Here is a 24242-nt window from a genome sequence, read left to right as displayed (position 1 = left end):
TAAATTGAAGGAATCAGACAGAGCATTTGAGGCAAGAATGGCATAAATGAGGACTTGGCAAAGAACCTTGCCCTGATCCCTCACAGGGGAACTTAGATATTTAGAAAGAAAACTCGTTTTTTTTTTCTTTTTTAATTTTCTTTTCTTTTTTTTTTTTGTGTATGTGTGTGTGGTGTAGTTTTCTTTTCAAAATAGCAAAATCTTTGTAGAACATAGGAATTACTGAATAGAAGAATTTTGAAATTTTGAAAGACCACCTCAATTCTCCATCTACAAAAATAATCCACGAAAATAATATGGATGTTGAATAACTCTCCTTTGATGCTATCTACCCAGGGCCAGAAGCAAGACTGAAAGCCATGTTGCAGATGGTGTGAGGTTGTCTTCTTGATTGCTCTTAGAACAATGGTTCCGAAACCTGTGGGTTACTGGCTGCTTGGGGCATGGAATACCAGATATTCTGCATATCAGATATTTACATTACAATTCCGAACAGTAGCAAAATTATAGTTATGAAGTAGCAACGAAAATAATTTTATGGTTGGGGTCACCACTCCATGAGGAACTCTATTGAAGGGTCGCAGCATTAGAAAGGTTGAGAACCACTGCCCGAGAGTAACTGCCTTTTGCATACATTGTTGGATAGATGTGGGGATGGGGAGATCAGAGAAGCAGCGTTGACTCCACTCAGTATCAAAATAAACTGTGTTTTCTGGTGCAGGCTGATCGCTGCTAGACAATCAAGCATGGGCTAATTTACTACCATGATTCAGCATGTTCCATGGTCGGCACTCATCTGTCTATCCTCTCGGGGTCAGGCAGTCGTAAAGTAGAAACTGTATAATTATGCTTCCCACCTCCTTGCTCTTCCCACTAGCTTCTCACTAGCAGCAGTCACCTGTCCACTGCACAGACCTGGGGAGCAAGGGCAGTCATGGCTTGCTCCTGTGCACTTAGCTCTTAACCTCTTTATTTTAGCATCAATGATAGCTGACAGCCTGCTGTGGAAAACAAAGAAGGTAACTAAGTATCTCGGTTAATTCTCTGTTGCTGTGATAAAGTACCATGACCAAAAGCAATTAAGGAAGAAAAGTGTATTTTGGTTCACAATTCAGCAATGTAGTCCATTATAATAGGGAGTCAAGGCTCCCCACTATCCATTGATCTCTGTGTTGTATCTAGTTGTGGTTTCTTGTGGCTGTCACCATTTGCTGAAAAGGAGAGGTTTCTGATGAGGGCTGGTAGCTACACTTCTCTGTGGGTACATAAGGCTATGATTCAGAATGTAGTAAGGACTTACGTTGGTCTAGCAAGGTTCTTCACTAAGGTTCATGACCTCACTAGCCATGGTAAGATGGCTAGGTTTCCAGTATCAGGCATGATTTCCTTTCTGCAGAATGGGTCTTAAATACAGCTGTCAGCTACCACCAATATGTGTGCACCACTTATTGCAGGTTTAGGGAATCCTTGCCATGCCGGTCATAGTTATGATTCATGGCTGTTGCATCAAGGTAAGACTTGTCATCGCTTGCCTTCCTCCGCAGCTGATAAAGTCTCTTTGAGTAGGAAGCCAGGTGAAAAGAAGGAGGTTTTCAGGTTAGATCCAGCTGGAATCATCCAAGCCAAGGGCTCACTTTATCTAAGTAATCCATCGCCAGACGCTTGTCTCCTCGGGGTGATTGCCGATCCTGTCAAGTTGACAGTCAACGCTAAACCCCACACTAGATCCAAGATCATTCTGGATCTCAATGTTCTGGGGTTCTTGGTTTTATATCACCTGCAACCAGGAGAGTAGAATGTTAATATTGCTCCTCCCCAACCCCAGCAGCTTTGGTTTCTCTCCCACCCTGTACACATCCTACCCGTGTGCAGAGTGCCAGTCTTTTACCTCTAGCAGGATGCACACAGGCCACCCACATTAAGAGAGTACCCAAAGTCAATCAGAAAACTTGTGGAAAAAGAGGCACCCTAAAGGCATGCCTTATCCTCGCTCCAGTGTGAAAGGCATAGCTCAGAGCGAAGTTCCGTCCCCATGTGGTTACTCTTCCCACATTTCACCCACTTAGATCCATTATAAGGAAGGGAGTGAGGTTCAAGTCAAATAATTAATCAAGTCACGGATCTTCAAATGGTGACATTAAGGTTTTTCTGCCTAATTTTTGCATCAGTTTTTGCTCACAAGCTGAAAGAAAAAAAAAAAAAAAACTACCAAAGAAAAGGATGCCCAAACGGTTACAGAGCAACAGAGTGGTATGTTACAAATCATAGTTTGGTAAAAGAAACTCCGAAGTTCAGTAAAGCTGAAAAGAAAGGCCAACTCAAGATATGTCACCCTCGGTGGTACATTTTTATGGAATAAAGAAATCATGTAATTGATAATCAGTGTCGACCAGCCACAACCCTAGTTATAAATTGTGTGGCTGGAGCAATCCTTTGCAATCTTTCTTCTGAAGAGATAAATGAGGAATTTGTACTCAACTCCAGCGTAGACGGCAGTCTCCCATTACCTGCTTTCTATATTGAGTGGCAAGCGCCACCTGCTGGCCAACAAAAGCATTTTAGTAGTTCTATGTCGCTTGATTGCTTGGCTGCTGCTTGACAATTTAACTGGATAATGGTTTTTCTATTTTCTAATATACCGAGGCAATACTTTTAATACCATTGACCTATGAATCAAATTCTATGCAATTTTGGAGTTTCTAAGCTTCCAGTTTTTGCCTCCCTTGGTTTTAACTCACAGCTTAAACTTCTATATTCCACAGTATAAGGATGACTCTGCACATAGATTTAGTTTTAGTTATATTTGATTCAGGCTTTTGGGGGACCATATTAAAATACCCTTGCTCCTTTAAAAGATGAATCACAGTTTCATGCTCTAAACTAACCTACTCTCTCTCTCTCTGTGTGTGTGTGTGTGTGTGTGTGTGTGTGTGTGTGTATTTATTTTATGTGTGGTGGGGGGTTGCCAGCGTGACTTGCATCGGATGCTCCTGGAGGCCGGAAGAGGTCATTGGATCCTTTGGAACTGGAGTTACAGGTGGTTGTAAGCTGCCATGGTAGTGCAGTGATGTTGTGTTGCTTATGGATCCTCGAGGCTTTGTGACCGATGATAGTAATTTGTAAGCCCACAGTCTAGGCTCTCTGTAGTCGACACAAATTTCTTCTAACATCTGTTTCTCCCACTTTGCCTCACTCTGCATTTTTCTCGTGCTCCTCATGTCCACACTGCACTGAGAGCTTTGTGCCTGCCGCTCTCCTTTGGAGTGGCCTCTGCCCTTTCTCTAGTCCCTTGTGGTCTTAGACTGATGTCAAACCCTGTGTGAAATGTTTGTTCACTCCCACCCTGTAAAAGTGCCTTTTCCCCCTTCTTGTCTCCTTGTCCTTGGCATGTCTTTCTTCCCGCACACTTTCACCTTCTCCCTGCCACTACAGATGCCTCCATATCGCTTCCACATCCTTCATTGGCTTACAAGCTCTTTAAAAGAAAGAGCTCATCTCATGTACTTTCGTCCACATTCCCAGCAACACCTAGGACCGGATCTTTTGACTGATTGGTATTTACCAAATGATGTGGAGGACCGAATGAATAATTTGATATGTTCATTTGATAAGACTGAGTGGTCCTACACAGGTGAAACTTACCAGCTTCTGCATCACCTATTACCAGAGACCAAATTTTTCTTCCCCTTCGCCAGAGTAGAGTGATGTATACTGCAGTAAAGAGTTCACATCTGGATTCCATTTGTCTTGTTTATAGTCTTCCTGCCAAATGGACAGTCCTGCTGGAATTCCATGCCTCCTGAAAAGGAGAGGCAGCAATATCTTCCTGTTGTTTCGAAGAGCTCATATGGACATACACAAAAAAAATTGAACTTAAATAATCTGGCAGTTCCCGTGTTGGTCGTTGTCGCTATAAATGTTGAGTAAAGGCGGCTTGCGGGATTTTTAGCTGTGTTTTTGAAGTTAGAATGAAATATCTGAATAGAACTTTGTAATGGAGAATGTGAACACATTTTCCCATCTGGAATTTAATCTTTTTTAATGTGCCATTATTGTGTAGGATGCTGGTTTCAAATCTGTGTTGTTACAGTGACAGATGACTTAGAAAGTCATTTATTTATTACTAGTACTTTCCAGCCTCCTTACATAAACATCCATGTTCTAAAATTTATGGCACCTAAAGACCCTTGTCTTGAAAGAGGCTATTATACTTATTGTAGTTGAAATACTTTACTTTATTGCTCAGGTTACAAAGAAAGAACTCATTTCTCTATGGTGTTGCATTACTTTGCCAAGATGGAAAATCAATGATGCTTTCACATTTGCAGGCCCCGAGTTCCTGCATAATAATGAGAGGTTAGAAGAATTGTGTCATCCAGAAGCCCCCTGAAGGCAGGCACAGTGAGCTACCTTTGTGTTGGTACACTTCTCACTCCCATGCCTGGATCACTGTTGTGCACAATAGATTGACATCAAGGTGGTCCTCTCTCCTCAACTGGAGTTGACCTGGTTAAATTATCATCATCATCATCTTCTCCTTCTTCTTCTCCTCCTCCTCCTCCTCCTCCTCCTCCTCCTCTTCCTTCTTCTTCTTCTTCTTCTTCTTCTTCTTCTTCTTCTTCTTCTTCTTCTTCTTCTTCTTCTTCTTCAGATTTTTTGTTCAGATAGTTTTTTTTAAAAAGATTTATTTATTATAAATAAAGGGTTCTGTCTGCATGTATGCCTGCAGGCCAGAAAAGGGCACCAGATCTCATTACAGATGGTTGTGAGCCACCATGTGGAAGCTGGGAATTGAACTCAGGATCTCTGGAAGAGTAGTCAGTGCCCCTAACTGCTGAGCCATCTTTCTAGTCCCTCAAATTATCTTCTTAAGAAGCAGATGTTAAACCTTGTCAGAACAGTAGTTTGCGTTTGCTTAACATATAAAGAGAGGATCAATAGCTAGAGAGAAGATAGTAGCCTGGTGTGATGCTATGTGGTTCATAAAGCCCAGGGTATGCCCAACTTTTGGATTTGTAAATTACCTAACTTTTTTCCAGGAGGTTGGGACTAAGGCACCTTATCTATTGTTGTCTGCTACTGGGCTTTGCAGACGTGCCCAAATGCTGATACTGAAGGTTAAGGTAACTTTAAATCCAGAGGGGAATATGTCCCTTTTTGGAGGACAGAAATAGCTTTGACAGCTGCATGCAGGCATGCTGTGTTACATTCCTCTCTTTGCATGGCAGTCATTCCTATCCACCTCAATAGGGACAAGAGGAGAGGTTTCAGGTGGCCTGAAATGATTCAACAGGAGGCAGTACTCATTTAAATTCTGATGCATACATACCTGTTTGATCTCTGCCCTACAAACCTTCCTTAAGCACCTGAACCCTATGTAACACCAGTTATCAATTAGTGTACAGGCTAATCAAGGAATGTCAACAGCTCCCTGGCATCCTGGATGTACTTGGGAGCCTGCTTCCTGGCTCAGCTAGGTAAGATGCTGGTATTTGGCCTCTTTCTGAAGCATACTTCTTCCTGCTGCCCTCTAAGGGAAGCCCAGGCCTCAGAGCCTGCAGCTCTGGGCACACGTCCCTGTGTCCTTCCTGGGGAGCTGGGATCCTATTTCTCATCTTGCTTACAATTATTCTATCTTCTCATACAGGACCTGAATTTACATTTTGAATTCAGTTCAAGGATCTGGATTTTCTTGCTGGGTTGACATTGGACTTGTTTTTACATGTAGTACCACTGACTTGTTAATCCTTGTTGAACCTTCTACTCTTGTGTTTTCTTGACCTATGGTCTGTTCCAACTCTATGGCTTCAGGAAAACTCAGACTGGATGCCCCTCTGGTTGTTTCCACCCTCCATGGCTTTACCAGCAGGTGCATTTAACCCTTTAGCCCCTCTTTCCTGACCAGCCCCAGCCTCCCTCACAGGATGTGGAGAGGGGCTGCTGAGACCCCAGGACCCAGCACTGCAGGGATGGAGCCACCTCATGGGGAAATACAGAGCTAACAGTGACTTCTGTTTGAGGACTCTTGTCAGTTCTAGGCAGATTTGGAAGGCAAAATGATCACTTGGGCTTTTTCAGTTATTAAAAGATTTTTTATATATATTTTCTCTCTCCCCCAACTCCTCCCATCTCTCTATCTACCAATCATGTTCTTTCTCTCTCTCTCTCTCTAAAAAGAAAAAAAAAGCCAAAATACAAGAAACAAACAGAACTACAAGACAACAGCAATATCAACAATAAAAAACAAAAACTGCACCAAAACAAGCAAACATGGGGTCTGTTTTGTGTTTGCTAACTACTTGGAGTGTGGGACCTGTCCTGGAGTCCATAGTTAATACACCTAGTGACACTCCATTGGAGAAAATTGTCTCATAATGACATTCTGCTACACCCATGGGTCAATGCCTTGTTCATCTCTCATCGGAGAAGCTTCCACTTGCTTCTCATAATTAACACAGAGACCCACAACTGGACAATGTGCAGAGTGAGAGACTTTGGAGCACTCAGTCATAAATGGGATGTCTTCATCAAACCTGTCCCCTTAAGGCTCAGGGATATGGAAGAGGAGGCAGAAAGATTGTCAGAGCCAGAGGTGGTATGTGAGTGACTCCAAGGAAGCAATGTCATCCAGACACAATAGGGCTGATCCACCTGAGCTCACAGAGGCTGTGACAATACACACACAAGACCTTAGTAGCTTTTTAAGTAGGAAAAGGAAGCAGTAAGAGGTCCTGAGAATTTGGTCTGTTTGGAATACAAGTAAATCTCTCTGAGGGGAAGCTAAGACCTTAGGAAAGGAGAAAGAAATTAGAAATATAGATGAGAAAAACATTCAATTATTTTTTGCTACAAAGGCATCCTTTCAAATTCAAACACACTCTCCAGAGATACCACAGCTTTGAGAGGAAAATTTCTTCAAATGCTCGCTAAGGATCAGTCACAAATGAAATTCTGTGGTGTACTGTTTTCTTCCAGATCTCAAGTTCGGTAAATTTAGTCAGAAAGTCACTGCAGAAACACGAAAGCCTTTTCTCTACAGTCCCACACACAATCAACACATACACATACACACACACCACACAAACACACACACACACACACCATCAGCAACACCATCAACACACACACACACACACACCATCAACAACACCATCACAGAGACCACACACACACACCATCAACACACACACACACACACACACACACACACCATCAACAACACCATCAACACACACACACACACACACCATCAACATACACACACACACACCATCAACACACACACACACACACCATCAACAACACCATCACAGAGACCACACACACACACCATCAACACACACACACACACACACACACACCATCAACACACACACACACACACACACACACACACACACACACAACAACACCATCAACACACACACACACACACACACCATCAACACACACACACACACACCATCAACAACACCATCACAGAGACCACACACACACACCATCAACACACACACACACACACACACCCCAGAAGACTCACCATCAACACACAGACACCATCAACACAACATCACAGAGATCACACACAGACACATCATCAACACACACACACACACACTATCAACACACACATCACACACACATCATAAACACACAGCATCAACACACACACTACCAACACACACACATCACACACACACACATCAACACTCACACACACAACAGAAGACACACACACCATCAACACACATGCCACATATACACATCACACACACCACACTCTCCCCTACACCCCATAAACACACACACACATACACACCAACACACACACCATCAACACACACACACAGCAGAAGACTCACACACCATCAACACACAGACACCATCAACACAACATCACACAGACCACACACACATCATCATCATCAACACATACACACTATCAATACACTCATCACACACACACATCACACACACACATACAACAGAAGACACACACACCATCAACACACACTCCACATACACACATCACTTTCCCCTACACCCCATCAACACACACACACACACACACACACACACACACACACACACCATCAACACACACATGCACACAGGAGGGGGTGTATACCAGGTGCACAAAACAAAAGTCTTGGAACTTTCATTTCAGGCTGTGTCCATCACAGGTGTTCACCCCTGTTTTTCTGCCCCAGGGTCCCTCTGTTTTCTGCTTCCACAGATAACCCACCTGAGGCAGCTTTTGCTGATTGCATTGTTTGCAAGAACCTGAACTTGTAAGAGAAATGCAATCGTCTTGCTGATAGAGGTTATGACTACCATTTAAAAATAAATACCCATATTTGTAAGATTTCTGTCATTATTCTTTTTTGAAATCTAAAAAGATGATGAACATAAAGAGATGCTGTCATTAGGAAACAGCTATTCATTAGGTAACAGAGACAGAATTAGAAGTGGATTAACTACGCCAAGAGAGTTCAGTTTTACAAAAGTGCAATCAAAGATGGGAAAATGTGTTCTTCAAATTAAAAATGAATATACATGATTTTTAAAGATATTTAAAAATAATAGGGCAACCTGCAAACTGATGCTGAAAGCCATTGCTGGTTAGTACAAAATGCTGTTTCTAATTAGGACCAAAGGACAAACTTCACTTAGTGCATTGAGCAGATGAAGAAGTTTCTGGTGTACCAATTAGATGTCTATGTCTGTTTCTGTAGAAGATGCTTCAGAAAGAAAACTTACGTACCCTACGTTATCTTAGCTCATTAACACATGTCCTCCTCTTTTATCATTTGGCTTTGGCTTTGTTCCTTTAATTCTGTCACGTTGGGTTTTACAAAAAAATTATAGATGCGGATCAGGTAGGTTGAGGAGAGGAGGTCAGTGAAATGTAAAGAAATCAAATAAATGCACATAAAACTGATAAAGGTAGGCTTATACCTACACAACCACGCAGTGGTTATGTAGGCATATATGTGGTAAATTCGTGGCTGGGAGAGATTTGACTGTGTTTCTGAACCATTTCTAAAAAGCCAATGAAATTGAAGATGCATAGCACACAAGAGAGGTGTAGGGTCTGGCTGATGCAGGAAAATTCCAGAAGACAGAAGGAAGAAAGTGAGGACTAGGGAGAGGCTGTCTGTCAGAGAATGAGGAGCTGTGTGTTTTCCCAAGTCAGGGGAGAACAGTTATGGGCCTTCACATACACTAATGACCTTAATTTCATCTTCTCTAAAGAGGATTTGGGGACGTCTGATGACAGTGAAGGGCAGAGACTGTGTTTAGATGCTCTGAAAAAACAGTCTTGTGTGATTAGGAACAAGAGTTGTCAGTTAAGGACATGCGGTGAGATATTGTTTATGATGTAATAAAGCCACTGGAGATCAAAATGCAAAGCTAGCTGCAGCCATAGAGCCAGGCAGTGGTGGCACATACCTTTATTCCCAGTACTCAGGAGACAGACAGAAGGATCTCTGTTAGTTCAATGCCACACTGACTACATGAAATTGATCCAGTCTAAAAGAGAAACAGCTCACACAAAGGTGATCTCAGCACTTGGGGCGGGGTGGGAGTGGGAGTGGGGGTCACACGGCTTTAATCCCAGCACTAGGGAGGTGGAGACAGGAGTGGTATGGATGGATGGTGGGAGGAGACAGGAACTCAGGGGATTGCAGTCTGAGGCTTGATGGAGGGAAGTGCAGTCTGCATTGCGCTCTGAGGATTCATGGCGTCAGGATCACCCTTTTTAGTCTGAGGCCGAGGTAAGAGCAAGTGGCCGGCTGCTTGAACCCCAATATCTGTCTCAGGGATTTATTATTGGTGTTACAGGGACAAATGAGAAAACCAACCCTAGGCTGAGAATCACGTATGCCCTTGTGGTATGAAATCAACACTCTTAGGGGCCTGAGATTTCTGAACTGTTGAACTGCTCTGCTCCCCTGTTTTCAGCTGAGAGAATGAACTCTCGTTTGGAAAGGGAAATTCCGGAATTCAGAGTTAATAGCGATCCTTAGGAGAATCATGAATGACCTGAGGGCCCAGGGCTAAGGACCACCAGTCAGGATGGGGTACAGCCCAAGGGACAGACTTCCCTTGGTAGAATTCGGGAAGGAGGGGGAGTCAAGAGGAGTATGGGAGAGGAGGGGAGAGATGAAGGGGAAAGAAGTTTTAACAGATAGCCACGGCATCAGAGATACTCCTGACACCATCGGAGCTATGAACTGTAAGGAAGAGTAAAGAATTTCACAGCTGGATATTTTGTAAGACATGAAATGACTTAGTGCAAAAAGCTCAAATTAAGCTATCCCTGGAATTAGAAATTAAAACTCGGTGGTTAAGATTCAAGAATGAAGTGAGTAGAAGCCAGATGGGTGGGAGGAATGCAACCCCAAATTCCCAAGGCTGTGTCAGCACCTTTACTAAAAGACAGGACTTGGAGGCAACTTTGTTAGAGCCTGCTGGGTGCAGAAGGGGGGCCAGGCATTCACTCCAGTGGCTTCTCCTCCTATATGCTCCTTTTACCTTCATCCTCGTCCTTGAAGCTGGTACAGTATCTTCTATTGGCTTCCTGATAGCTTCAAAATGTTCTGTTTGACCATAATTATTAATGCTTTTTAAATTCAAAATGCTATTGGAAATTCTGCTGTGCTTTCTTGTTTTTCTGTGTCTCTTGTCCCTTTGTAGAAACAACTCTGAAGTCAATAGGAAAGAGCAGAATTTATAGGACTCATAAAGTGTCCGTTTACTCACAATTCTTGTTTAGCAATGTGGTTAGTAATTCAGGTCCAATCCCATTACAATAAAACTGTATAGCAAAGAATAATTATCCTTAAGTTATTATTAAAAATGTTGTAAACCCAAGTAATGTAATTGAGTCGTATATTATAGCCAGGCTAGACTTGGTCCATTTTGCCATATCAGGAATCAGTTTCATTATAATGGGTTGCTACACTTGCTGGAAATGAAAGTACATGGCACCATAGAAAACACTTGCAAAGTGAAGTAGTATCCAGCATGGACGACAGAATCTGTCAAGCTGTGAATTCAGAGTAGTGTTTCAACCATGGAAAGATAGGCAGTGCACTTTAGAGCCATCAGTTTACCCTACAATGTGCAACCCTTTACTGAGCATCTATAACACCCCAAGCATGGCGCTCTGTGCCCCATATAACAGAAACAAGTGTGAAGTCCAGTCTGCTGTGATGCATCATTGACCTGTCACTGTAAGACAGCATGATACAACCACATAGATAGAGTCATGGGGGACTTCGGGTATGAATGCAGCTGTGAATACACACCTTTTTCCTGGAGGTCTTGTGATCATAAGGCACACCGAGGACAAAGATGTAGACTCCATTTAAGCTAGGAGGTATCTTCCAGATATTTCTCGGGCTGCTTGAAGGAGTCAAGATGAAACAGGAGCTTCAAGGGAAGAAAGAGAAAGCAGTTGAAGAGACCCCAGCAAGAGCAGGTCAGAAGGATCAGCATATATGCCCCTGCAGAGAAGGGCGAAGGTGGAGATGGAAAAGCAATGACAGCCATTCTTTCCGGCAGTAGGAGGGCATGTGAGACACTGCTGGACAAATGCTGGTTCATGGAAGTGGGATCCCTGGCATGCTCACAAAAGAACTTAAGGAGTTATGATTGACTATGAGAGAACTTGCTGGAATCTCACCTTCTACTCTACTTTTCCTATGGAGACACTCTGGCCAAGAGCAATCTTGAAAAACCTAACTCATAACTATGTATTTTTGCAAAATGAACCAATGCAGCTCTTTTTACTTTGTAGCTTTTAAAACCAGACATATTAAAAAGTAAAAAATCCCTCTTTCGGGTCTTGGTTCCAAGATGACCAAAAAAGAATGAAACAATGGGTGTGCCAAAAAAGGCCACAGCCATGTGCAGCCAATTCGCTGCACAAACTGAGCCCACTGTGTGCCCAAGGATAAGGCATTAAGAAGTTCGTCATTTGGAACATTGTAGAGGCCGCTGCTGTCAGGGACATATTTGAAGCAAGTTTCTTCAATGCTTATGTGCTTCCCAAACTCTGTGTCAAGCTGCATTACTGTGGGAGCTGTGCTATTCATAGCAAAGTAGTCAGGAATCAATCTCAGGAAGCCCGGAAGGACCGAACACCCCCACTGCGATTTAGACCTGCAGGTGCCTCACCACAACCGCCACCAAAGCCCATGTAAAGAGATGGCTTCATGAAGACAGAAGAAAAAACACCTTGGAAAAATAAAACGGGACTTTATGTAGCATTTGGAAAAAAAAAAAGGAAAAATTCATTATCTGCACGCAGTATTGTGTGAGTCAAAAAGCAGCAATTGGTTGTTCCTTAGAGACCTGGATTCAGCAGTTGGGATGGGTGCTTTCTGAACTGAGACTTGAAGGATGAGTGGGATTCAGTGGAAAGACAAGACTAGCCAGGACCATCCAGGCCAAAGATATGGCTTGTCTAATGGTACAGCAATAGGAAAAGGAGCCATGTAAACAGGAGGAACCCTGAGTGCACAAAGGCAAGAGGGTGTCAGAGGAATGGGAAGTGGTCAAAACCAGGGTAGACATTAGGAAACAGATCATAAGCCATGTGACTGTGGTGAGTTTGCACTTGACTCATTCAGAATTGAAAGTCCATATGCCGGGCCAGACACCAGAGGCTCAGCAATGGTGCCACCTTCCAGGGTAGCGCTTCTCCATCCTGACTGCATATCAGAACCACTTGAAGGACACTAAAATGGCACTGCCAGTCCCCAGCCCCGAGAGTTAAGTTAGAATTCCACATGTAAGGATGTGACCTTGTTTCCAGGATCCTAATACCAGTGTGCACATTTAATTGCCATGCTTTTTCCTCATTCTCCCTTTTCAATTTTACTTGTATTTTAGTTTAGTTTTATTTAACGTGTGTATGTATGTGAACGCCATGGCGTGTTTTGGCAGTAGAGGACAACTTTGTTTAGTCGGCTGTCTCTTCTTTTACATAGGTCCTGGGATCTAACCCTGGTCATCAGGCTTTCTTGGCAAGCACCTTTATACACCAAGCCATTTCACCAGTATTTTATGTTTTCTTTCTTTCTTTTTTTTGGTTTTTTGAGATAGGGTTTCTCTGTGGCTTTGGATACTGTCCTGGAACTAGCTCTTGTAGATCACGATGGTCTCAAACTCACAGAAATCCGCCTGCCTCTGCCTCTCGAGTGCTGGTATTAAAGGTGTGTGCCACCACCACCCTATATTTTATTTCTTATTGCATGTATTTATTTAGTTAGTTGGAAGAAGAATGCCTTAGTGTGATCAGATCTCTCCTTCTCCTTAGCCTGCCTGGGCATGTAGGGTCTGAGGAAACATTGAAGGAAGACCCCAGACTTGCCGGGCATTGGTGGTGCACGCCTTTAATCCCAGCACTCAGGAGGCAGAGGCAGGTGGATCTCTGTGAGTTCGAGGCCAGCCTGGTCTCCAGAGCGAGTGCCAGGATAGGCTCCAAAGCTACACGGAGAAACCCTGTCTCAAAAAACAAACAAACAAACAAAAGACCCCAGACTCAAATAGTATGTAAGAACAGAGAGCGTTTACTATACTACATGACGAATCCGGAGAGGAACCTATAGGCTCCTTTTAAGCACAGCTAAGGGGAGTTTCAGGAGCAATGAGGTCATCTCAAATTTAATTGGATAAGCAAGCATCAGTTACACTAGTGTATTCCTAATTGGCTGAAGTTTAGTCTTACCATTTTTGGATGCATCTGTATTATCTTGGACAGAAGGGGACTGCTGGGTTTGTCCTTGAGACACTGTGAGGCTGACTGAGGCCCTCTGTTTTCTCCCTCAACCCTGAATGTAAGGGCCTTGTAAATAAACAGCCCTTTGTTGGAAAAGACACCGTGTGTCCCTCTCAGACAACTGAAACTTAAATTCAGTTGTAAAAAGTGGGAGAGTTTAACCCCTTCAGGGATACAGGAAGCTTCTGAATGCTGGCATAAGACAACATCTTAGGGATGAGAGACATAGTAAAGGGTCCGTCATCCTCGCCAGTTCACTGAATCTCAGCCCAGTGCTTCAGCAAGACAGAATGATGTCCCGGGTCAGGATGCCCATGAGCCCTGCCGTCAGAGAGGGAGGGTCTCCAGAGAGGAGAGGCAGGAGATGATGGGATGCAGAGGCTGGATCTGGACAGTGTTTGATCAAGTGATATCCTGAAGTTGCCCATACAATCAATCTGCAGTGCTTACTCAAGTCAGAGGCTTTTACACTACCCAGATACCATCGTAAGAACATCCTTGCTGCAGAACTGAAGGTTTATGGGTAAGGAGCATGATCTAGATACTTCTTTAGGAAAGGAAGAATGCTGAATTTCTGTAATATGCCAACTGAAGGATTTTTTTAATTATTAAACTTACTTTAATATTTTCTTCCGTAGAAGCCTCAGCTTATAACAATGAGTAGAATCCCTGAGTTCAAGGCCTCCAACCTTTCTTCAGCAGCCAAGGTGAGTAATTAAAATAGGAGCCAGGATCCAGAGAGATGGTTCAGCTGTTGAGAGCACTGGCTGCTCTTCCAGGGGATCCAGGTTCAATTCCCAGCAACCACATAGTGGATCACAGCCATCTGTAACCCCAGTCTCCGGGGATCTGCTGCCCTCTTTTGGCCTCTCTGGGCATTGCATGCATGTGATGCCCAGCAAACAGGCAAGACATAAAATAAAAACCAAAGTTTTAAAAATCTCAAAAGTTTTTAAATAAATACGTGAAGTAGTATCCAGCCTTCCGTGTTACATTTCTCACACAAGCTTCCTCAGTCACAAATGAAGACTAATAGATTTTGGCTGACACTCTTCTCTCTCTAGACTGACACATAGTCATTAGCAAAAACTTAGGAAATAAAACACAAATAATATGTAAATCACCCATTATCTAAATGGTGGGATACAATGTCAATTCCAATTTTTAAGATATTTTTCCCATGGTTTCAATGGGAGAGAAAATGGTTTAGTCTATGGAGATATAATTACCTAGAAATAGTCTGTATACATAATTCTTGAGTATGTATTTGTGTGCTCACGTATGGGTGTGTGTTTGTGTGGGTGTACATGTGTGTGCAGGCATACTTGTATGAGTGTGTGCATGCTTGTAGAGACCCGGGGACAGCTCTAGCTGTTGTCTCTCAGGCATTATCTGCCTTGTTTGTTTGTTTGTTTGTATTTGGGGGAAACTGTCCCTCATCTGCTGATTAGACATGGGTGTGTGTGTGTCCACGTGTATGTGTAGTTGCACATGCATGTACATGGGTTCAGAAGTCTACATCATATGTCTTGATAAACCTACCTCTCACTAAACTTAGAGTCTACTGATTTTGTTAACTATCTGGTCTGCAAGCCTAAGGATCCACCTGTTTCCGCCTCCCTTGCACTGCATCTGGCTTTTTATGTGGATGCTGCAGATCCAGACTCTGGCCTTCCGGCTTGCCTTCTCCCCTGCACTTTACTGCGCTTATGGCTTCATAGACATAGATGTGTGGTGATATATTATGATTGGTTAAAGCTTGCCTGAGGATTAAGAAAGCAAAGTCAGCCTCAAGCTATGGAGATAAGGAAGTGGTGGCTCAGGATTAAGAGGTAGACAGATCTCTGTTAGTTCAAGGCCACCATGGCCTACACAAAAGTGAAGACTAACAGAGCTCATGCCTTTGAGCAAGCACCTGGGATCACATGCCTTTAACCCCAGCATTAGGGAGGCATTTAAGACAGGAGCAAGGTCTCAGAGCTGGCTCAGTCTCAGGATTCTCCAGCCACCCTGAGGAGAGCATAGCAGTCTGGGATTGCAGTGTGAGGTTTGGTGGAGCCAGGGTGGCTTTTCAATCTGAGGTAGAGGTTAAGAGCTAGTGGCCAGCTGCTTTGCTTTTCTGGTCTTCTTGAAGCTTGAATCCAGTACCAGTCTCTGGCTCTAGTAGCAGCAGATGGCTGTTAGGAGGAGGCGAGTCATTTTCTTCAGAGGTGATGTGTTCTGTGGATAGTGCCACGCCCAGTGCATATGCAGCATTAGTGGGGCTCAGTGGATTTAGGGACAAACAGAACATGAAATTGGGAAGGGAGTATGTCTTAGTTATGTTTCTCCTCCCTTTCCAATTTGAAAAATAAAGCATTTATTTATGGGTTCACAGTTCCAGGGGATAGTAGGGTGCATGGCTTTCATCACGGGGAGCATTACAACAGGAAGAGAGGCATGGCTGAGACAGTAGCTGAGAACTTATGTCTTTTTTTTTTTTTTGCCTGATTCACAAGGAGAGAGAGAGAGAGAGAGAGAGAGAGAGAGAGAGAGAGAGAGAGAGAGAGAATGAGAACAAGATGAGAGTGTAAACAAAGCATGCTAACTGGGAATGCTATGGGCTTTTGAACACTGAACTACATGAGCCTATGTGGACCATTCTCATCCAAACATCTACAGCATGTACTGGGAAATCTGGGAGAAATTGGAGGGCAGAAGTCGGGGGTAGATATAATCAAACTGCATTAGATTATATAAAATTATAGTTCACTGTTATGAGAGAAAATGCTAACTCATAAATAATAAAACTCCATGTCATAAATAATATCTTCTTGTTTTTAATTAAGGAAAAATCCAAACTTGGGAGAATGGGGCCTTTGGTGGTAGACGGAATGCAAGGCAACCCTCCTTCATTTGGCGAGTGCTCGTCCATCCAAAGAGGCCAAAAGAGAAGCACAGAGGATGCCGATTCTGATGTGGAGTTTGTCTGCATGACTAAGGTTCTGAAGAGGACTGTGAAGAAGAAAGTGAAACACCAGCAGCCGAGTTATACACCAGCTCTGTCAGAAAACCTCAAGTCTGGGGAGGCGTCCCAGGCAGGTTTTTTTTCTTTTTCTTTTTCCTTTCTTTTCTCTTATTCACAAAATGTTTAATAACTTCCTTATTCTGGAAATAGCATCTGGTAGAGGTTTTGCTTCATTTTCACATTTTTAGCTCACTCTAATTATGGGGTGTGGATGTATATTGCAACCTGTGTTTGCTGGATAGAGTCCAGATTTCTATCCCACCCCAGCACCGAATTCTTTATCGTGGGAGAAAAGTTAGGTTGCTAATTTCAGCACAACGTGGAGAGTTGAGTTCAGCCAAGTGATGGTGCCCCAAAGAATGCCTGGATAGTGTTAAAACCACATATTTTATATCTTAAATACAGAGATTAACATAAATGTACATGTATGTAGAGCTGATATGAAATGAATGTACTTACCTACTTCCTGTATATATGCAGAATTCTCTGTAGCTTTATATAGTATACATACGTGCATGTATGTGTTTATCTGCTCTGTATACTGTATAGTCTTATTGTGGAACTTTCAACAAAGTACACAGGTGGGTCCTCCCTCATCCGGCTTCCCGTAGAAGAGTTTCATATTTTGACAGACAAATGTGAACTGCGACAGTGGCAGCAGCTTGGCCTTTTCGCCCCTATTGTTCTGGGAGAGTTTTACTATGTTTCCCAGTAAAACTTCTTCAGCCTCCAAAGTAGCTGGAACTAGGTTCGGCTGCTACTCCTCCAAGCACGTTGTTTGTAGCATTTTTAAGAATTTATTTGTGTTTCTATTCACATGTATGTATATTTGTCTGTGTAGATGTATACCAAGTGTGGGTGGGTACCTGCAGAGTCTAGAAGGGGATGTCAGATATCCTGGAACTGGTGTTGTGGGCAATTGTCAGCCACTGGATATGTGTGCTGGGAACCAAACTCTGGTGCTGGCCATGAGCAGCAAGGATTCCTAACTGCCCGGCCTTCTCTGCAGCCTCTGTTATGGCAGCTGTTTGTGACCTGACAGCACTAGTGCTTACAGTGAGGAATTTAACTGAGTATAACAAAGATGTCTTTCGGGGGCGGTGGGGGGGGTGTTCCTGTTTTCTAGAATTGTATTCATTTAAATTGATAATGAGAGAGGCAGAGCATTTGGTCCACAGATGAATACCAAGCATTTTAAGGGGACAAGCAGTGGTAACACAGAGTCATGGGAGGGAGTAGGAGTGTGACCTGTACAGGACTCATGGCCATGTTAAGTCCCGGAAGCCTTGAGGAAGGAGTCACACTGTCCTAAAAGCAGCAAGGACCCACTAGAGTTTTGTTTTTTGTTTTTTTTTTTTCATGGAAGACTTGTGTGTTCGGATTTCTTTTCCAGAAAGGATTAGTCTGGCCCAGTATAGAAGAGAGTTGGTTAGAGAAGTCTTGGATTACACTGTCTCTTTGGCTACAAAAAATTGGTCTGTGGGCCTGGGAGACTTCTTCTCAAGAAATAAGAAGTCCATACAGCCAAAGACAGATGCAGGGTTCATCTCCCAAGTGGGAGAAGCTCTGCTTTGTTTTGCTTAGAATGTGTGTCACATAGCATCTGATTAACTCCACTGCTCAGTCTGACCTCCTCTGGGAAGACATGGGATTCTTCTGCCAAGTGAAAGCCTTGCACTCTGTTTTTCTGCATTGGCTCCTGCAGACACACACTGCGTCGGGGAGGGATGCACAGCACTGAGGCTGGTTTTGCTTTGTCTCTTCTTTATGTAGGCGAAGCAGTATTCTATCCATCGGTTGCCTACACTGTGTACCAATATCAATACCAGGATGGAATGGGCAGAAGTCCCTGTCTGGGACTGATAAGTGGTACATGCATTCTGTTTCACGATTATGTGTCACGGAGTCGGTGCGAGCCAAACAGTTCAGAGGCTGCCCCAGAGGAGAAATCATTGGAGTGTGGTCTAGATTGATGGTGGTAGAGGTGGTCACATCCTGATGATATACTGGGGTACTGAATGAGTAGAGAGATATGGCAAGAATGGCAACTAAGTTTTGAGCTACTTAAGCTGGCTCTACACTGGTGACATCCATTCAGATAGGATGTCACCTGTGGAGAAGAACATGAGTTCAGCTTAAAATGTGAGACTTCCAAGAGAAGAAGTCGCATAGTTGACTAAGATGTAAAGAGGACACACAAGCTGGTGAAGGGCTGACATTTGAGCCTGAGTGGGGGTGAAGGTTACATGAGAAGAAGGCAGACAGTTAGGGCTGGGAAGGTAACTGCACAGACTGTGAAGGACTTGCTAGTCCTATGAGAAGAGAAACTAGGAATGTGTTTCATCATTAAAGCCAACTGCGGAATAAGGAGATTGAAAAGAGCTGGGCAAGAGAGCTAAATTCCAGAGGTCTGAAAACCGTGCTTTGACTTAACCAAACTTAGAGGCAGCGGGAATGATATGAGGAAGACTTGCTGGTGGTGGTGGTGGTGGTGGTGGTGGTGGTGGTGGTGGTGGAGTGAAGAGGGCAGGAGCCAGATTGGGACGCATTGGCAGATGGAGAATCATCAAATGGAGTTAGGATGTATATCAGCTCTTGAAAACTAAGTTATTTTGATTTTGGAAGACATACTTACATAAATCAAACATGGGGTAGACAAATCAGGAGACCATTAATTCTTTATGAGTATTTAAAACACAGGTAATTTTTTTTTGGTAAAATTGTTGTATTGTTAGTTGAACTTTACATGTACTTACTTAAATGATTATTTCTTTCCATTCCTTGTTGCCTCTTCTTTTTCCATGGTCTATTTATATAGATTGTCCTTGGTTTGTGATCCTCTTGTCTCTCTGCCTTCTAGGTGCTGGATTTATAGGTGTGTATTACCATACCTGGCCAATCATACATTTCTGGAGGGCAGGGATCAGTTGAATTTTCCCTGAATTACTCTGCAGCTGATATAGTCTCTATGAAATAAAGTAGCTTAATGTATATTATTAATTGCTTCTAATCCTTGCATAGTTTTCGTTGCTATTTTAGGTCTTTTCATGGGAAGCAAAAAGGAAACCGGAATGCAAGGCATCCATGGAAGTTGAAACTGTCAGTGGAGATCCAGCTGTAATCCTGGTAAGACTAACTTCATTGATGAATGGCACCTTCTGATGTTCTCACATTCATAAAAATTGAAGGGTCTGTAAGATGTAGGTAGGTGAAGCATACAGTTCAGTCACTCAGAGATGAAGGAGCATGCCCCAGAGACATTAGCTACATGTGGTTGCATGAACCAGTCAATATATAACTAAACTCTAGCCCGTGACCCCTTTCTTCTTAGTTACCAGACAGAGAACTTTGACACAGATGTAAATGTATAAAAATCCTGTATATGATTTGAAGAACATACCAGAGCCCCATACCGTAATCCAAGTCCTATGCAATTTTAAATATGGACTCTTGTCAGAAATTGTAATTATTTTTTGATATTTGGTCATTATTTATTGTCTGTCTGTCTGTCTGTCTGTCTGTCTGTCTGTCTGTCTGTCAGTCAGTCTTGTCTATTTTTGTTGTGCTCAGGACCACGAAGTTGCAAGTCCCTGAAGTATAATTTTGAATTGACTTAAATTAGGTGGCTACCAAAAACACTTTCCTCTCTTGCCACTAGATACTGCATCATCATTCTGACTGATGGTTGGCATCAAACAACTATGTATCTCGGCCCCTGTGGAATCTCTTTGATTTCACTAAGCCAAGTGTGGCAATCCCTTGTTGTTCAATTCAAGAACTGGCCAAGCCATTGGCTCCTCACCTGTGAGGCGCTGTTGAAGACACTGTCCATATGTCGAATAGCATCCCTTTATATTCATGAATTGTTTAAAGTGTAATTGGCTCAATGGAAAAAATTCTTCTGAATTTATGTCCCTTCATAAGAACATCATGGAAGCAAGGCACAAAGCAGGACTATAGAGAGGTTTTATTTAGAAAAAAAATGTGGAAAATTTCAAACGGAGCTCCATCAACTCCCATGTGCCCATTTTCCATCCCCAGCTCTCATCACCTTGGCCAGTCGGCTTTCTCCTATTTGTGTCTAGTCCCTGCTGCTTCCAGGCATCACATCAGGCACATTGCAGCTGTCTTAAGAAGCAATTGGAAAAAAAAAAGAAAACACCGAAAAGGAGTAATTTATGTATGGGAGCAGGAAAACAACAAACAAAAACACCTTCATATCAGTGATAAGGAATACCAAAATCCAGGACATCTAGAAAGTAAACACTAAAGCCTTTCCAAAGTGAGAAAAGAGGTCAGAATTTAACCGGAAGCTGAAAAGGAAGGGAGAGCTACCAGCAGTGTTTTAACCACAGAGCTCTGTGATGCACACTTTGACACAGCTGCACCTGTGACTGTTAGGAGTCACCAGTTGTTTTACAGAGACATCAGTGTCTTCATCTGCTTTTCATGGAGTTATCACATTGTCAGCTTTCTAAACCGTGCACAAGCTTTTAGTAAGTGCTTATTTACAAATTAGCTATGTTGTTTTGGTGTGGTCTATTTGTCAGGTTCTGCTGTTTTGTGGGTGTAAATGTGGTAGATGATTTATTTGTGATGATGTGATCTTAGCAGGGTGTTCATTTTCAAACTCATATAACTAATTAGTCTACATACGTGTGAATTAGTGAGATGAACATTAATTTCTGTTTGGCCATCATTGGAATAATTCAACTAGAAAATAATTACCTGTGAATGCTTATCTGTCGTACTTTCTTAAAGTAAAAAAACAAACAACAACAACAACAACAAAAAAAGCAGAGAAGTTTCCTAACCCCTAAGATCCTTCACAGTTATCTTTTAATTGCTGTGTATGTGTGTGAATGGTGTAGTGTGTGTGTGTGTGTGTGTGTGCACATGTGTGTTTATATCTATTTCATTTGGGTGCTCTGCTTGTTGAAGATAAAGGAGGAAAGCAGTCAGTGCTAACAGTGGTACAAGGAGTTGTTGCTTAAGGAAGAAAAATCAGCTACAACACCAGACACTCATCCTTCACCTGCAATGCTACTATTTATTATTTTTGGTGAGCTTAATTGAGTGTAGAACATAGGGCCATATTCCCAATACAATAGACTCACACGGAGAATCCTTACCTCATGCCTGCTTATGCTCTGCTGTACTGGTTTCATGTTGTCTGGGAACAATTTTATTCTGATTAGCATATTTTTCCTTAACTGTGTTAATAATGGCTACCCACCTGCCTTTAGAAAAGATGTGTGTTCTCATTAGGTCACTTAATTTTCCTCCTTTATGACTTTGGGTACCTCAGTGGCTCTTGTATTGACAGTTGTCCAAGCTCAAATGAGACAATAGTTGCATCACTTGCCCCTTGAATTCCCATTTTATTTCACCAATGCTTATTATCTCACACTGTTTATTATTTCAGTCATGGGATCATTTTTTTTTCTTCCAAATCACCTTGCTGCTATGACTCAGTATCCTAACAGCTTCATCTATTATCCTAAGTTCTTCCTCTCTCCTGCCCTGAAATCTCCCTTTTCCTTTTCTTTTTTTTTTAATTAAAAATGGATTTTTCTCCCACACAATCTATTCTGATTATGGTTTTCCCTCCCCAAACTCCTCCTAGTTCCTCCCCATATCCCCTTCCATGTAGATCCTCACCCGTTCTATTCCTAGTTAGAAAACAAACAGGCATCTCAGGAATAATAAGACAAAAATAAGAACAAAAACCAATTGGGGCAGGACTAAACAAACTAACAGAAGAAAAAAGAGCCAAAGAAAAAGTATGAGAACACAGATGTAGACACACACACACACACACACACACACACACACACACACACACACACACACACTCACACACAGGAATCCCTTAAAAACATAAAACAAGAAGCCATGATATAAACCCAAAGGATCTGTAAGGTTTAAAAAAAAAAAAAAACGCAACAAGCTCAGACACAACATTTTTGAGACAGAGGACTTACAGAGATTCGGTTGAGTTTGTTTAGTGTTGGCCATCTACTGTTGGGCATGGGCCCTGCCCTGAAGAGTGATTTTCAATGTCCTCCATTTCTTATGCCATGTGTCACATGTAACATACTCCCAAGGTCTTGGGCTCATTTGCCTTGTCTGCAGTTGCTTTGGGCTATGTAGACTGTTGTCACTGCTGCAGCAGTTTTTTAGTTTTGATATTAATTTATGCTTGGCCTTTCAGCCATTGTGGGCCATTCATTTTCTGAAATCATGCAACGAGAGTGTTCTTGCTTAGACCTTGCGCATTATTCAGTACTGTGGAAGTTTCCAACTGGGACTCACTAAGCTTAAGGCACTTTCTAGACATTAAAAAAACTGCCCTGAAAATAACGAGAGGTTTCTCAAAAGACATCTTCGTAATCCTTCTCCATATGTGCTAGTTAGCCTCCGAGTCGGATTGGTGCGTGGGCCCTTCGAATTTCTGCAAATTCTTTCATTGTTCTCCATAATTCTATTAGCCCAGGAATCATCCTCCAACAACTTAAGGAGACTAGTGTGATCCAAATGTGTTATCTCTGTCCCTGGAAAGCTGAAGTGTTCTCACATTCTGGTGTGTGTGTGTGTGTGTGTGTGTGTGTGTGTGTCTTGGGCAAGAGGGTAGATCTGGGAGTGTGTGCATCGGAGTGCGTTACTTGAACTGGTTCCCTTTTCTGTGTGGCCATGATGAAACATGGATTGTTTTTCCCCTGTTTACTTCATCCAATTTTCCTGCTCACCTGAGGAGGAGTATTTTCATTCACACTTCACAGATGAGGAAAATAAAAGGTCTCCCACTGTCACACTGCTGGAAGTGGTCACGTTAAGCCCCAGCTGTGCAACCGCAGCTCCTCCTTCTTTAAGGACTCGTTGGGACATTTTCTTTTATCTGTCATGGCCAGTTGTCAAAGCAGCCTGTTCCACTTGAATCAGCTGAGACACACCAGCCTTCTTCACTCAAACATGAGGGTTACAAAAAATACCCGTGCAGTATATTGATTGACATCTGAGAATTTGGGGCTAGATGAATTCCAGAGTTCTATAGATGAACATCTACAGGCCAGAGTCTTGAATCAATTTTAAGAGCCAAAACCAACTGAAACTGGTGTGTGTGTGACACACACACACACACACACACACACACACACACACACACACACACACACACACACACACCAAGATGAATGCCATTGGCAGCAACATGTACAGAACTGGAGGACATTAAATTACATGGAACATGCCAGGCCCCAAGGACAAACTATACATGTCCTCCCTCATATCTGGAAGCTGAAAAGTTGACCCTATAGGTGTCAGTACAGGGTAGGAAGGGTAGAAGGACAGAAAAGATGTGGATACTGGCTACTAAAACACATTTGCAAAAGGAGAAATGGCCTTAGGTTATGTAATGCAGGAAGGAATAATAGTCCACAACAA

The 24242-nt window shown here is 42.7% G+C and overlaps 1 protein-coding gene and 1 pseudogene across 1 annotated transcript in view; both read left to right on the top strand.

The window, feature by feature from the left end:
• Nucleotides 1-24242, top strand: part of Morc1 (MORC family CW-type zinc finger 1) — a 160114-nt gene that overhangs the window by 103941 nt on the left and 31931 nt on the right. The window contains exons 18-20 of the mRNA XM_027413258.1: nt 14431-14499; nt 16621-16869; nt 19839-19925. Coding sequence (XP_027269059.1) covers nt 14431-14499; nt 16621-16869; nt 19839-19925 — 405 coding nt within the window. The remainder of the gene's footprint in view (nt 1-14430; nt 14500-16620; nt 16870-19838; nt 19926-24242) is intronic.
• Nucleotides 11866-12212, top strand: LOC100757778 (annotated as a pseudogene).

Source organism: Cricetulus griseus, chromosome 4 (assembly GCF_003668045.3).
Source record: "Cricetulus griseus strain 17A/GY chromosome 4, alternate assembly CriGri-PICRH-1.0, whole genome shotgun sequence".
In the NCBI taxonomy this organism is placed as follows: Eukaryota; Metazoa; Chordata; class Mammalia; order Rodentia; family Cricetidae; genus Cricetulus; species Cricetulus griseus.
The sequence above is the reverse complement of the archived record's forward strand: the minus strand, read 5'-3'. Positions and strand labels throughout refer to the sequence as shown.